This window comes from Bactrocera dorsalis, chromosome 2, assembly GCF_023373825.1.
Source record: "Bactrocera dorsalis isolate Fly_Bdor chromosome 2, ASM2337382v1, whole genome shotgun sequence".
Lineage (NCBI taxonomy): Eukaryota > Metazoa > Arthropoda > Insecta > Diptera > Tephritidae > Bactrocera > Bactrocera dorsalis.
Window position 1 is genome coordinate 85,302,767 of NC_064304.1, and position 15,830 is coordinate 85,318,596.

Sequence of the window (15,830 nt, forward strand, 5' to 3'; positions counted from 1 at the left end):
ACTACTTAGAACTTATAATAGATAGAAAAAAATAAGTCTGGTAACAAAATATTGGCAGTAATAGGTCTGTAGTAGGTCTGTGCACAGGCGAACAAACGAATATACCCATCAAATTTCGTGGTTTAAAACTATTATGCATTACATTGCAAAAAATAAAATGAAAAAAATAATATGTAAGGAAGGGGTATGTTTGTTCATAATCGAACAAATTCTACTCTTGTAACTTGAAATTATCAAAGCTAGGGAAATACCTTTAGATGAATAAGCTTTGCAAGTTGTATGGAGCCCAGTTCAGGTTTTCACCGGATTGTAGCTATTTTAGACACAAATATGCACCGTTATTAGAAACACAATCTCTTTCAATTTTATTAACTCTTCATGTGCTTTGTTAGTCAATTCTACTAGCAGTCATCGCTTTTGCAAACCATTGTAAAATAATGATGCCCGCCTAGGGTTAAAATAACACATACATACATATATACTCGATATAGGAGGTATAAACTCAACTGGAAGCTCGAAAATTTTTCTAGTAGATACATGGGGCTAAAGACATCATTAATCGACCGATTTCTGACATATAGGCATACTATTATTAGAAAAATATTCTCTCCGAAATTCTAAAATATATATCTCATAGATTGAGCGATATTTTCGCAAATGGGAATTTGATCCTCATAGTCGGTTCCGAGGCTTTATTAGATTTGGCCCAATTTGGACGATTTTTGGTCGTAAAATGGCCTACTTTAAGGCGCACTACTGGGGCAAATTTTTAGCCCCATATATTTATTAGTGCCTGAGTTGCATACTGGAAAGTAAAAAAAATCAGAGGGAATTTAAAATTATATTATACGTGAAGTAGTCGTGGTTATAGTCCAATTTCGCTCGTTTTCGTATTGCAACATATGTAAGATGGTCAGGATAATTATGTATATGTACCAAATTTGGTCGATATTGATCAAGTAGGTCCTGAGATATGGGTTCTCGCTTAAATGCGCGCGGTGTCAAGTTCACCCTCCAATTTAGAGCCCGGCTCCAATAAAGTCCCCTTGTATCATCCCAGGTGGAAAGTTGATTGTCTCTGTCGTATTTATTTATTGATTTTTCGCGCTTTTAGTAGGTTTAACGGAATCGTTATATGGGGAGTTATCACCTGATTTCATTAGTTTGGGACGTTACGGGATTACTCTTGAGCGAATTTATTAGGGGATATATATTAAACCTCTTTTCAAACATTTTAGCTCACAGGTGCCACAAGTTTACATCTTAATTTAAAGCTAAGATGTGGTACTCTATATGTTTTCGGTTAATAGCGTTATGTGGGCGTGGTAATGAAGCGACTACGCCGATCTATGAACTTGCCCTCATTTTTTTCACGAGTAAAACTACCAGGTTTCAATAAGTTACAAGAACTTTTACTCAAGTTATTGTTTGCACGAACGGACAGACAGAATTCAACTCCTCTCATCTTTCTGGTCATATATACATAGCTCTATATCTACTTCGATTAGTTTTAGGTGATACAAACAACTGTTAGGTGAACAAAAGTAGTATACACTGTAGCAACATGTTGCAAGAATATAAAAAAACGAGCCGTCGGTCGCACCCAAGCTGGAATACCCCCACAAATAAAGTAGTTTCCGTAGAAGAATATATGCTTTAGTGGTCCGATATTGGCAGTTCCGACAAACGAACAGCTTCTAGAGAAGTAAAGAACGAGTGCAAAAATTTCAGATCGATTATGCATAAACTGAGGGACTAGTTCGAGTATATGCAGACGAACACGGCTAAATCGACTTATGTATATAATTTTATGGTCTCTACCGTTTCTTTCTGGGTGCTGCAAACTTTATATACCCTTTTAAGGGTTAAAAAACAAAGAAGAAAGTTCTAAGTTATGGTTGAACGAACAATTTATTCTTTCTCAATTTACTAAGATCAAAAGTGTAATTATATTATGTTTGTATGTATATTAAAAACTTTTGTGAAAGACTTCAATATTAGTTATTCGACGAAATTATGTATGGATCACAATCATATTTGACCTAAACTAGTAAAGTTCATCTAAATAGCAAACAGGAAGATATAGTCCGATATCTATGACTTATGTTGCCGAGTGACATAATGCAAATTTCTTGCTGAAATCAATTGTAGGAAATTTAAAATATTGGGTAGATGTTAGAGAGAAAAGTTATTGGAGGCGCGGCTACCGTTATGCTATATGAGGGGTTGGGTTTAGACCGATTTTATTCACATTCTTAAAAATTTATAGTCTGATTTCGGTAATTTTTAATGTGATATGACATATCTTACCGATAATTTCATTGGTGGTTGATTTACATATATACGGCAGAGTGAGAGAAACATATGAAATTTAACTTGTGGGAGTGTTTGCGTTCCACTCTTAGGGATAGCCCTTTATAATTTTTCACTTAAGTGCCTTTTCTTGGCGTGGCAATCAAGACCAGGAAAGGGAATGTTTTCAAAAATTTCTTTATTTAAGAAGATAATCCTATAATGTAATGAGATGTTGGTGAAAATATGAACCAATACTATTTTTCTGATATATAAGAAGGTTTTTTCTTTACGGATGAATAGTCTAGAAATCCTCTACAAATTTTTTAAAAACCCCCGAAAAATTCAAAATAATTGAAAGTTTCATTAAACCGACAGTACGTTCTTATTATATTAGATTGGCATCGGAAATAAATTTTTAATAAATGATTGTAATTTTTTTTATGATAAAATAATTTGTTTGATAATTATATTGACTTTGCATTATCTTCAAGTCTTTTATAATATTCGTACTCTTGTACGCTAGTGTCAAAATAACGCGTTAATAAAAGAAAAAGTGTGCTTTAATTCTCAAAAACCCAAAATATCGGCTATAAAGTGAGTGATTTCAAGTTGTTGGAAGGAACAGCTATAATGTGAATGAGTGTTCTATAAATTCGAAGCAATTTTCGTACAATTTCTAAGCACATAACCGGTATCGTTCAATTTAAGCGTTCTGTTAAGTTCTAATAATCTACTACTGTGAGCAAAATATAGTAAGATTTTTTACTTTAAATTTCGCGCAAAAGTCCCTTCATAGAGACATTTCTTTCTTAGGTTAGTATGACTGTCAGTGATACATATCTGTTTCAAATGTCATATCAAAATAATTATTAGTGTTTGGAATACGCTTGTCTGTCTAAAGTACATAAAATGCATTCGGTCAATTTTACGATTGAGTGAAATTGTTCAACAAAGGAGTACCATTATATTTTGTATGTGGAATCAAATTTCTGGTGCCGAAACGTTCAGAATGTTGGAATAGGCCTTTGGTGATAATTGTTGGTCGCGAGCAAGTGTTTTTGTTAGGTACAAATTATTCAAAGAAGGTCGAGAACGAGTTGACGATATCATGTCCAGGAATGCCATCAATATCAACTGATGATCAAACTTCAATAAAATAAAGGAATTTGTGCTTGAGAATCGATTATTAAAGAACGAAAGATCAGTGAAAACCATTTTGAAAGATCAGTTGGGTCTAAGAAAAGTGAAAGCAGAATGATCCCAAAATCACTAATTTTTTTCGAGAAACAGCGTCGCGTTAACGTCTGTGAAAAAATGCTACCCGTCAACCAGGATGTCATGAAATGTATTATTACTGGCGATGAGTATTGGATATATGCTTAAGACGATAAGGCACGATCACGGCCGAATATCGTGGCAAATGTGAACCAAAGTCGAAAAAACCTCTGGAATTAAGTAAAAAAATCTACAGTTTTCTTCGTTTATCGAGGTGTGGTGTACTAGGAATTCTTTCCTCCCAAACTGTCAACAAGGACATTGTATTTGCGTATTGTGCGTCTTTTGCGTGAAGCTATTCGAAAAAGAGCCGACAAGTCTTGGTTTTTGCACCACGATAATTCATTCAGCATTGAGTCTATATGAGTTTTTCGCCAAATTTTCAGCCAATATGGTGACGCAACTACCGTATTCGCTTGATTTAGCTCCCTGTGGCTTCTGGCGATTCAGCAAACTTAAACGACCGCTCCGGGGAAACCGTTTTGAGTCGACATTAAACGAAAATCGCTACGTGCATTGAAGGGTATTCTGCAAACCAGTCTGAAAAACGTGTATTGGGGCCAAGTGGGATTACTTTGAGGGGTATGATATAGAGTTTGAAGAATAAATTAAGAATTTTAAAATTATGCACAAAGTCTTACAATTTTTTGCTCATAGTTGTATAGCTCGAAATGCAAAGCGGAAAATTTGGAGATTTCGAAAAAAAAATCTGCACGTGAAATTATAAAGTGATAGAGATAATTTGAGGAAATCAGCATTTTATGTTGGGTTCTGTAATATTATTTTCGTTTAATCGCATTAAAATAACTTTAATTATTTTGGAGAAGAAGTACTTTTATTTATTATATATTTGTATGTAGGTGTCTGTAGTTGGACCAGAGCGGAGTTGCGAATTTTTTATTAAAATTATTTGAATTAAAAAGTAAACTTTCAATTTCTCTGTGCGAGTTGTGATGAAAAATGGTGGAACAATAAGTAGGCAGTAGTTTTTGTAATTTAGTATGTGCTTCGGATTATTTTTTTATATTTAATTATATTTGGATAATCTGGTATTTAAGATAACTTGTTAGAATCAAATATCTATGCAGCTTTTTTAATCACTACAATCCCATCTTTGGGATTAAAAATTACAAAAAAATGTGTATATTTTTAATGAAGATTTGCGAGATGCCTGAAGAAAAAAAAACGAAACATTTAATGTATTAAATCTTTGTCTCATAAAAGCTAAACCTTCATTAATCAGATAACTAAAAGTTAACCAAGCATTACATCAATTAGATTTACATAACGTTAAGGCGATTGTGTTTAATCCCAGAATCCCAGAATTTAGAATGTTTAAAACATTCAGTAGCTACCCATTCCGAAACGAAACGTCGCTTATGGGTCTGAATTATCGTTGACGGCTGTTGAAGGATAGCTCAGTTTTGAAAATTTACCTTCATAATATCTTAAGATAAATTTGAAACTAAATGATCGTATGTACAGAAATAATAACGAGCAATTTTTAAGACCTCCTTCCAGAAATCAAATGCGAATCGTGTCTTAACAACAATCAAAATTCATTCGGCTGCTTTCTTTTGCAGATTTTCAAAACTAAGTGAGAATAAAAATTCGAACAATAATAAATATAACGGAAAATATTTTATGGAGTGAAAGCAACTGAAAGTTCTAAGTGTTAACTTGTGGAAGTTCAGAAAGTTTTAATTATTGAACAAAACCGACGATGAAAGTTTAAGTGAATTTCGAATTATCTATGAGCAGTTATGTATATAAAACGTGAGATCGAAATAAGAAATTTTATTAGTGATATGTAAAAGGCAACAATAAAATTCTACAAAATAATTCAAGGAAAGTGAGAAGTGTGCAAACCATTTAAACACCCAGCTTCCTAACGTTAATCAATCAAATCGATTAGACTTAAATCAAATAGTGTGGCGTGTGCGTGAAATATAAGTGAAATTGCCAAATCATCGTTCACCGCGTTTAGATGATTATGCATGGTACCTGGTACAAGGGACCACAACTGGCGCATCGCACACATACCCACAGCGATTACCATCGGGATTATACACCAACTCATCATCAAAGCCACCATCTACATCCACACCACTCCCACCATCATCAGGCACCGCCGCCGCCACCACCACCGCCGACGCATTTACACTCGCATTCTCATCATCCACATCCGTATCGTTCGTATCCTTCGTTTGTTGTTGCACCGTATCATGAGTCGCCGCCCAGCGCTGCGCCAACACCCGCATCCACGCCAATACCAACGCATACGCCTGCAGCGTGCTTGAACGGTGTGCCGGCACCAATACTGGTGGAAGGCTCCTTTGCCGCCGCTGCTGTGTCCAATTCAGCCGTCGGCATCAATCAATTGGCGTCGGTGTTGAGTCCAACAATTAAAATTGAACAACCTTTCGGTGAACCGCTGTCGGTGGATGAGTATGCGCTGAATTTGGATTGCAACATCGAAAACACTTTTCGGGTGAGTCAAAAAATATATAGTTATCGCTTCGGTAACCTAACATTTGATTAAATATAAATAGTATATACCAACATGTAACTATGTACTCATGACAACTTTTTAGACAATATAAATAGATGAGGATTGCACCGCGACCTTAGCTCTATTGTGCCCTAAGTCACAGCGACCCACCTAGAGTCAGGTTATTGATAAATTTCAATATACTGCCTGGTGCTAGTGAGACGATGTGATCCCTAATTGGAAACATGGATCCAAGGGCCTTTATCATACATTTTCTGACTGCTATGAAGTCAATTAACAGGTATTCTGTAGTTTCGCACTCCTGTCTTGGAACCGGCAATTCGCACAAGAAGCTAGGCCCTTGTAGAATGCGACAAGTAGCCTGAGTTTGTCTCTAGGGAGGTTGATTACATATTTAGTCAAACCTGCAGAGGGTATAACTCCAGCAGGGAAGGAGACACCCAGATTAGGTGCATTTGGTTACGTTCCGCTAGATTATTCAGCCATTCTCTACACTCTTGCAGCAGTAGTGATTTGATCTCATAGGAAAAGATTGCTTTAAGTGCCGCTTTACTGTCGCTAAGTATGGTTTTACGTTCGTTGCGATAGCTGCGTTGGAGGTTTATTTCTACGCACCGACTTATGGCAAGACTTCTGCTTAAAATGTCTCGAAAAACTTCCCGCAGATATGAAGAGTTAGGTGAGTGGTCCTGCGACTTCTGCACCAATTCCCTCCGATATTGATTGTACTATCCCTAAGCAATAGCTCGAAAGTAGAATCATTCTATTCAGGCTCACTGCTACGGGTAACTTTGAACTTCTTCGATATGTTTACTCTTTTGAGAGAAGAACCAATGATATTGGTTCCCGGTTCCCTTCCGCTGTCATTTGAAGCACTGTGAAGTGGTGTGACCTCAAGCATGATTTCAAGTTCTGCCGTAGGGCAGGTGCGCATGGCGCCCCACAAGCAGATGTATGGAAGTCGTTGCAGCTTCAAGAGGTGGAGCCCCGCCGAAGTCTGCGATGCTTTTCAGGTGTTAGTGTCGCCGATGTTCGGCATTGTTGGATAGATATTGATTTTCTTTTCCCTGTCTCGAGCATCCCTCGATTCTTCAAAAAAAAGTGGTCTAAATTGCTCTAGATACGATCGAAAATAATTGTAATTGCGTGGCCTGTCTGATCTTATGTTAATAGTAAAATGTGGACACATTTAATTCCAGGTCTAGGTCTGGGCAAAACCGAAAGGAAACCAGTAATTCTCTGTCGGCGAAAAGCTTTTGTAATTTGTTGTTATTATTATTTGGAATGATGGTGGGAGTATATTCCTGTAAAAGGCAAAGAATTTTATTATCGAATTTAGAATTACTTTTCTTTTAATGTCGTACTTTTTGTATTTTTTGATTAAAATTATTAGTCTTCCTTCCTCTTCTTTTTCACCTTCAATGTTTGTACTATGAGGTAAAAAGTTTTTACTTTTCTGACGGCTTTAAGCTGGTTCTTTTAATTGTATTGTGTTTTCACTTTGGAAGTCATTTGAAATTAGGCTTTTTTACAACCGTTACTTGTGGTAAACAATGATATGGAGGAAAGGCAGATTCTCATGCCCAGCTTATCACGCCCTTTTTGCTATTTCATTTCACACTTGACTTCAATTTTAAAGGTAGAGAGGCATAATAAGCATATGGCAACAAAAGTAAATATGAAGTGATATTGAATTCTAAGTGGTTCTTGTCCGATTTCGAATATTTTGTGACAGAAGTCAATACCGAGAATATTATGAATCAAATTTGGGTGGAACCAGAATTGTACTAATGAAATATGCACAAGAAGTGCAATTTTATGTCGAGTTCTTAAATTGAAAGCATAGAAAATACAATTTGTATAAGAACTTGAGCCGTTCGACCTTCCCAAGTGACATCGCTTCGCTCTATGGGCTCTTGAAAAGTTCCAAGAAGACCCGACGTTTTCCAAATTTTTTTTAGCGAGGAAGTCCACTTCTGGCTCAATGGTAAACAAGTAAAGTTGAAGCATTTGGAACGAAGAGTAACCTGAACAGATTCAATAGTTATCATTTCATCCAAAAAACAAAAGTTTGATATGTCTTGTGGGCCGGTGGTATTTTCGGTCCATATTTATTCAAAAATGATGAGAATGTAAAAGTCAGTGGCGACCTTTATCGCGCCATGATAACTATTTGATGCCTGAAATTGAAGCTAGTGATCGAGGTGAGATTTGGTTTCAAGAAGATTTTCCCACTCGCATCAATCAATTAATTTATTGAGAGAACACTTCAGTGATGGAACAATTTCACATTTTGAGCCGGTCGATTTTCCACCAACATCGTGTGATATCACACCGTTAGTCTTTTTCCTGTGGGGATATGTAAAGTCTAAACTCTCAGCAGACAAAACCGTTTCGATTCAGGTCTTGGAGCAAAACATCACGCATGTCATTCGCCAGTTAACAGTCGAAATGCTTGAAAGAGTCATCGAAAATTGGACTCAACGGATGGTCCATCTGAGACGTGGCCACGGCCAACATTTGAAAAAGATAATCTTCAGAAAAATAAACGACAAAGAAAGTTCTTTCGAATGATAATAAACATTCCCCATAAAAGAACCTCGAAATGGAGCACCCTTAAGAACATGCTTGTCGTAAAAAGAAAAAATTTTCTTGAAACCATTTTTACAAATTGTCTGCAGTTCTTTGTACGAGCCAATACATTATTTCCAACATAAGTGACATTCTGCGAAGAAAAGTACTTCGAGCTGCAAGAACAAAATTTTATAGTTAAAAACCCCACCGCCCCACATTCTACTGTGGATCCGCCCCTGGTACGGGCCCATCAGTTTTTCCATTGCCTGAAAAAAATAGTTTTAGAAAGTTTTTTCAATCTGTTTTTTTCAGCCATTTTCAAAATTAAATAAAAAAAAAAACATTTACCGTTTAACGTACATACATATCGTCACCTGAAATGCAAATTAACGTAACAACATTTTCAGAAATTCACAGTGGCATGAATGAAACACGGAATAAAATGGAACATGAGTGAAACAAAATATTAATATTGGTTAAAACTGGTTTATATATGACCGCAGAACCAGAAAATGTTGAACATATTTAATATTATGTATATAATTTGAAGTAGTGAAGCGTAATCAATAAGACACTCAATTTCGAATTTTTTGATGATACGTTATTTTGCATTTCAGGTGACGATATAGAGTTTAGCAATTTAGGCAGGAATTTACTTAAAAAAATCCCACAAATCGCCTTTTTTAGGTGATCACCACTAGGAGTGGCTCTTAGAGAACTTACGCACATAATTGTTATTTTAAAATGGAATATTACTAAAAAGCTTTACATGCAGTACCAACCCAACTCGTCGTGAGAAGTTAAAAAAACTTGTCTAACCTGCAAAATATTCTTGAAAATAATTTGTAATCTGAAGTACGAACACTCGGAGTCACCGCCGCTTAAACTACCCATGAAATATAGCATCTGATATTTCTTTCTTAATATTAGTATACTACTATGAGACACTGAAGCTGGTGATAACGGTATATTTATCTTAAAATATGTCATTAAAGCTTAACTGAGTAATTTTTAAAGCTTCATTCTGGGGTTTTAGATTAGATCTACAGGTGCTTTGTAATTCCACATAGAGGTTTATTAATAAAAAACTTGATATCTAATTCTGATACTTCATCTTGCCCCTTGAACTCCTAGTCACCTAGATATCTAAGACTAGTTCTAGATAAGGCCGAATATAACCAAAAGGGGTGTTCCAGAGTCTCAATGTCCGAAAATTCGCCTAGCGCCGCCAATCTTATATCTGATTTCGCTGCCGAGCTTACCGCTGCAACTTCAATTGGCGGCAGATTGAGTATCCTTACAAGTGCAGCCGTAGGAGTGGTCCTTAGTACCATCGTTATACACAGAGCAGCAATCCGATATATTCGCTCCAACGGTTTCCTATATGATATTTTACTGCCAGCGGTCTACCACACCAAATAACCGCAGTGTAACGCATTTTCGAGAGCACCACTGGCTTTTTCAACCTCTCTTTCACATTGAGATTGCACGTCACTTTGTTGTCCAAAATTATTCCCAGGGACTTGGTATCTTCCAGGATTTTGTACACTCTTGTAAAGGATACCATATCCCTCTTATTGTCATTTGCCTTTAAGTTAGCCGATAATGTACATTGGTGCCACTTATCACGCTACTAATTGCGCAGTACAGGACATACAGGAGAGGCGACAATACACCTTCCTGAGAAGTTCCTGTTCGCGATAGTCTGAGAAAAATAGCTTCTTTCCATTCTATGTTAATCTTCCTGCAACCTAGTAGAGCTTGTATCCATGTTCTAATGGCGGGTTCTATCTCGGCTGATTCCAGACTATTAACATTTGTATCATTGGCGTCCAGGACATTTTCCTTATTCTCTAGCGCTTTTCTATATTTCAGACTGGCGTAAATAGTAGTTTCACTGGATCTACTCTAAGTATGGGCTTGTCGAGCATTCGAGGTTAGACAATGAAATCTTGTACCCCTAATGTAGACATCTAATTTAACTTTTCACTCTTTTCACAATATATTTACTCATTTGATTAGATAGAACGTGTTTTTTGCCAAGAATTCACACACAAGTAACGAAGTGTGATCTTTTAACAAACTACAAACAGCTGAATACTGTCAGCTCCTTCAGCGAATTATGTTTTATCTCTTCGATCGATTGAAAACGGATTCTACGGAGCGGCAATTTAAGTTTGTGGAACAAGAAAACATCACACGTAGCCAAATCTGGTAAATACGGTGGTGGATTGATGGTATTCATTGTCTTTTTTACTTTAAAGTACAATCGTCGCTCAATGGTGCATTATCATCGTGTAATGTTTTTTTCCTCTTTATTCCGATGATTGTTGACGTGTTTGCATGGCAACACATGTGTCATCAGTTATAATGCTCTCCATAAATCTGAGATTGGTATGATCTCTTTTAGAAAAAATCAGCTTTTACATGGATGACGATTTTCAAGCCCATTTCTTCACTTTCTTTTAATATTTTCATTACTTGAAGACAAAAATTCATTTTTTGGAAATACTATTCACCCGGAGAGTTTAATTGGAATTTCCGGGTGCTTTTTTGTCACAATGTATACATATACAAATATACTAAAAAGAAATCATTCAGATCAGAAAACCGTGTCAGAAAAACATTTCAAAGCTTTTGAGTTTCGGACATTCTGAATCATAAAAAAAAAATACGGCAATTTAAAATAGTTGTAAGTTAGTAGTACTGTTAGTGACATCTATGTGAAATTTCACATCAAAATATTCCTTAGTATTTGAAATACGCGTCGTTTTGGGAGGCTCTAAGAGTGAATTCTTCGATTTTTACTATGTCTGAATTTATTGAACAAAGAAGTGGGATTAAATTTTGCTTGCGGAATGAAACTTCGCCTGCAGAAACGTTGACGATGTTGCAAAATGCCTTTGGGGATGAAACTCTCTCTTCTAAAAGTGTTTACAAGTGGTATAACGAGTTCAAAGCCGGTGCTGAGAGTGTTGAGAAAAATGTGGGGTCAAATCGGACAAAAACATCGACTGATGAACATCACGTCAAACAAGAAATAGTGTTTGAAAATCGTCGATTAACTATTAGAGAAATTGGTGATAGTTGGGACATATCATTTGGATCGGTGCAGGTGGTTTTGAAAGACGAATTGCGCTTGAGAAAAGTCAAATCTCGAATGGTTCCAAAAACACTCAATTATTTCGAAGACCGCCGTGCTAACATCTGTGAAACAATGCTCTATGACTATCAAAACGGAATGAAACGCATGATAACTGTAGATGAGACTTGGATCTACGCTTACGATCCCGAAACAACCATACGATCAATCGAGCGAATATCGTGCTAAAGGCGAACAAAACACGTTAAAGTCGCTTAAAAATTAAGGCCATGTTGGCAGTTTTCTTCGATTATCGTGGTGTTGTGCATAATGAATTCTTTATGCCGGGCCAAACTGTCAACAAGGAATATTATTTGAGCATTATGTGCCGTTTTCGTGAAGCTCTTCGCCTCAAGAGGCCAAAATTGTAGGCCGAAAACTCTGGGTTTTTGGACCACGAAAAAGCACCATCTCATACTGCATTGGTTCATTATCTGATTTGGCCCTGTGTGACTTTGGCTGTTCAGCAAATTCACATGACCACTCCGAGAACACCGTTTTGAATAAATCGAGGATATAAAAGCTGAATCGAAGAAGGCTCTGATGGCCATCACGACAGTGGATTTTTCCAAGTGTTATGATGGCTGGAAAATTCTTTGGCAAGAGTGTATTGCAGCGGGTGGGTATTACTTTGAAGGAGATGAAATGGATTTGCAGAATAAATAAAGATTTAAAAAATATAACAAAATTCACTTTTCATTTGATCACATTAGTATTTTGAAACCGACTTTGTCTCATTTTAATATATTCAAAAAGGATTGATTGGGTAACATTCTTGGAGCCATTGGGCTGTTATTAAACTTAATTTGAAAGAAAACGAAAAATCGCGAAATCTCACACATATGTATATTTAAGGATACATTAATTTGTATGCAAATGTTTGTATAGCTAAGCAGGTAAGTATTTCTTATTCAGTAGATCTCAGCACACGAAAATCATCTCTAAAATGAAAAAAAAAACTTATCAATCAATTTAAATACTTAAACCACAATACGAAATTTGAAGATGTCATGGAATAAATATCCCCAAAAACCACAAGTAACCAATTACAGGAAGATCGAAATAATGAGCAAAAAGAAAAAATTACAAAAACACGTCTGCACGTTGATCCAACCAAAAAATGGCAAAAACAAATCATAAACAAGAAGATAAAGTGTGTAAGTATGTACATATATAATTCAATAGTGTAATCTGAAGAAAGAAGAGTGTATCTACAATAATATAATATAAATACAATTATCGCCTATAAAAAAAGCGAAAAGCGGTCGAAACAGAGAGCGGCTGAAAATTATAAATTTGACGGCGGCAAAACGCGACCAGTAAAAACACGCCAAAAAAGCATTAGAGAAAATAGAATTCATAAAAACTCATTGAGGGCGTGTTCTAATTGGATTTATTTCAAATATTATTAGCAACAACAAAGCAGTCGTGGGATCGCCGTTTAAACGGCGTACGGGTGCATACAATGGCATAAGGAAAAACGTAAGAATTGCCGAAGACATTGAGAAAGTGGTTGAAAAAGACGGTTAGCGAATAAAAAAACGTCAATACAGCAATAACAACAATGCACGAAGAGCCTGCATGTAAAAAATAGACGGACAAGTAGTGAAATAACTTAAAAACTCGCATTAAACACGCCCACATCAAGAAGCAACAACAACCAACGGCAAGGGACAGAAATGGCGTTTTTGCGCAAATACCGGTAATATTTACACTTTTTAGTCGTGTTCTTCTAACTGGCTAAGCGAGCAGAGTCGGCAAGTTCGTTGAGAGCAACGCGCCAACAACACTAGCGTAGCGGTGGAAGTGAGATGGAGCAATTACTCGTGAGAGAGCGTGCGCTCGTGCGTGAGTGAGCCCAAAATTGGGCGAAATATAACAAAACTATAAATTTGGCGAGCGTTTGAGTGCGGTTGCACAAAGTCACTCAAAGAGAGAATGCCAAATTCTTATTAAGCGTTAAGAGTATTTTTTCATTTCAAGCTTTTTATAGCGCTCAGGATGCATGGCCTAAATACAGTGAGTCCTTACGTGTTGCGTGCAGCTTTTTTCGGCCGATTGAGACTAAAAGAAGGGTTGTGTCCTTGCTGCCATAATTAGTTTTAGTATTTTGCTCGTTAACGAAAAAAGCTGCCACACATTGGTACGTCAGAGCGAGAAAATTGTGTTATTTGTTGGTGTATTTTGCGAGCCGAAACTGTTGCACCGACATTTGCATTAAAAGGACATTGATGAGCTTTTTGCCAATATATCATACGGTAATGAGTAGATATGTATGCAGGCATGCAGTTTTGCATATTGATTTGCTTGTAACAGTTAATCTTCAGCTGTTGAATTATAGCAAATTTGAACTATTTTCGTGACAACTTGCAATTATCAAATCTATATACGAATTTAAGGTGAAAACTCTCCGGGCCACTCAGTTTGGTTATCTCTAAACACATGTGAACACAAAGAGCAACTCTTAACGCAATATAAACCAGTTTGTGGCTTTGAATGCGCCAACATCCTGAAAAACGGTCCATATCATCCTTCTTAGCTTAAGATATAGCTGATCGACAGATTTGAACAGCTACTAATTGTACTCTGTAGTAGGTACATATATAAAGTTTACCTGATATTTGTAACACCTAAAGGGAACCTCAGAGACTCTATAAAGTTATAGTTACATAAAAGTATATAAGTGATCAACCAGGGAGAGAAGGACTCAAGTCACACTAAAAAAGGATGGATAGTGCAGGCAACGTCAGTGGAACATTCACACCTACCCTGACAGATAAAAAATGGCTAGGGAAGTAGGCGCCGAGACCTATTGAGCTAAGTCTCAGGCGACCCTCCAGCTCCCAGAATACTGCAGAACCCTTCAGGTCTTTGCCGCCAGGAAAGCTGGTGATTTAGCTATTAACGCAGGAAACGACATAGAGAAGATCAATATATACGGCTTTACACGACTGCATGTATACCGGGTAGCAGACCACAAGGGCATTTCAGGAAACGAAATAGCGGATGAGATTGCCAAAAGTGTCACCGTTTAGCTATCCGATCGCCAAGATCATATGCAAGGGAGTGGAGGGAAAATACCATGTTTTTTCTCAGATGGCTTCGAGGGGCTGCCAGGTATCAAATGCGAGGCATATAGGTATTTTGATAAATTCTTAGGCGACAACAACACCTCCTCTGCTTCCGACCAGCCTCTGCTAGAAGTCGACATGTTCTTATTTACTGGCATAGAAACCGCTTACGCAACTATAGCCGAGCTAATAGCAGCGCACCATTCGTTTCTTCTTTTCGCAGGGTGGCGCCAGTTGGAGATCCCAACCGAAGCCAAATCCTTCTCCACCTGGTCTTTCCTACGGAGTGGAGGTCGTCCTCTTACTTTGCTTTCTCCGGTTGGTACTGCGTCGAATCCTTTCACATCTTGACTGTTTTCGTTCATTCGAACGACATGACCTAGCCAGTGTATGCGCTGTCTTTTAATTCGCCGAACTATGTCAATGGCGTCTTATTTCTCATACAGCTTATCGTTTCGCCGAATTCGATATTCGCCGTGGCCAACACGCAAAGGACCAAAGAGCAACTCTTCACGCAATATAGACCAGTTGTTGGCTTTGAATGCGCCACATTCTGAAAAAAGGTCCATATCTTCCTTCTTAGCTTAAGATATAGCTGATCGACAGATTTAAACAGCTACTAATTGTACTCTGTAGTAGGTATATAAAGTTTACCTGATATTTGTAACACCTAAAGGGAACCTCAGAGACTCTATAAAGTTATAGTTACATAAAAGTACGTATATAAGTGACCAACCTGGGAGAGGACTCAAGTCACACTAAAAAAGGGTGGATAGTGCAGGCAGCGTCAGTGGAACATTCACACCTACCCGGACAGATAAAAAATGGCTAAGGAAGTAGGCGCCGAGATCTATTGAGCTAAGTCTCAGGTGACCCTCCAAGCTCCCAGAATACTGCAGAACCCTTCAGGCCTTTGCCGCCAGGAAAGCTGGTAATACAGCTATTAACGCAGGAAACGACA

The 15,830-nt window shown here is 37.2% G+C and overlaps 1 protein-coding gene across 2 annotated transcripts in view; it reads left to right on the forward strand.

Annotated features, from left to right (window-relative positions):
- The window catches only part of LOC105228567 (zinc finger protein rotund), a 190,122-nt gene that overhangs the window by 1,367 nt on the left and 172,925 nt on the right, over positions 1–15,830 (forward strand). For both annotated transcript variants that reach the window (XM_049449172.1, XM_049449174.1), the window contains exon 2: positions 5,154–6,061. In XM_049449172.1, coding sequence (XP_049305129.1) covers positions 5,558–6,061 — 504 coding nt within the window. In that variant the 5' untranslated portion in view covers positions 5,154–5,557. The remainder of the gene's footprint in view (positions 1–5,153; positions 6,062–15,830) is intronic.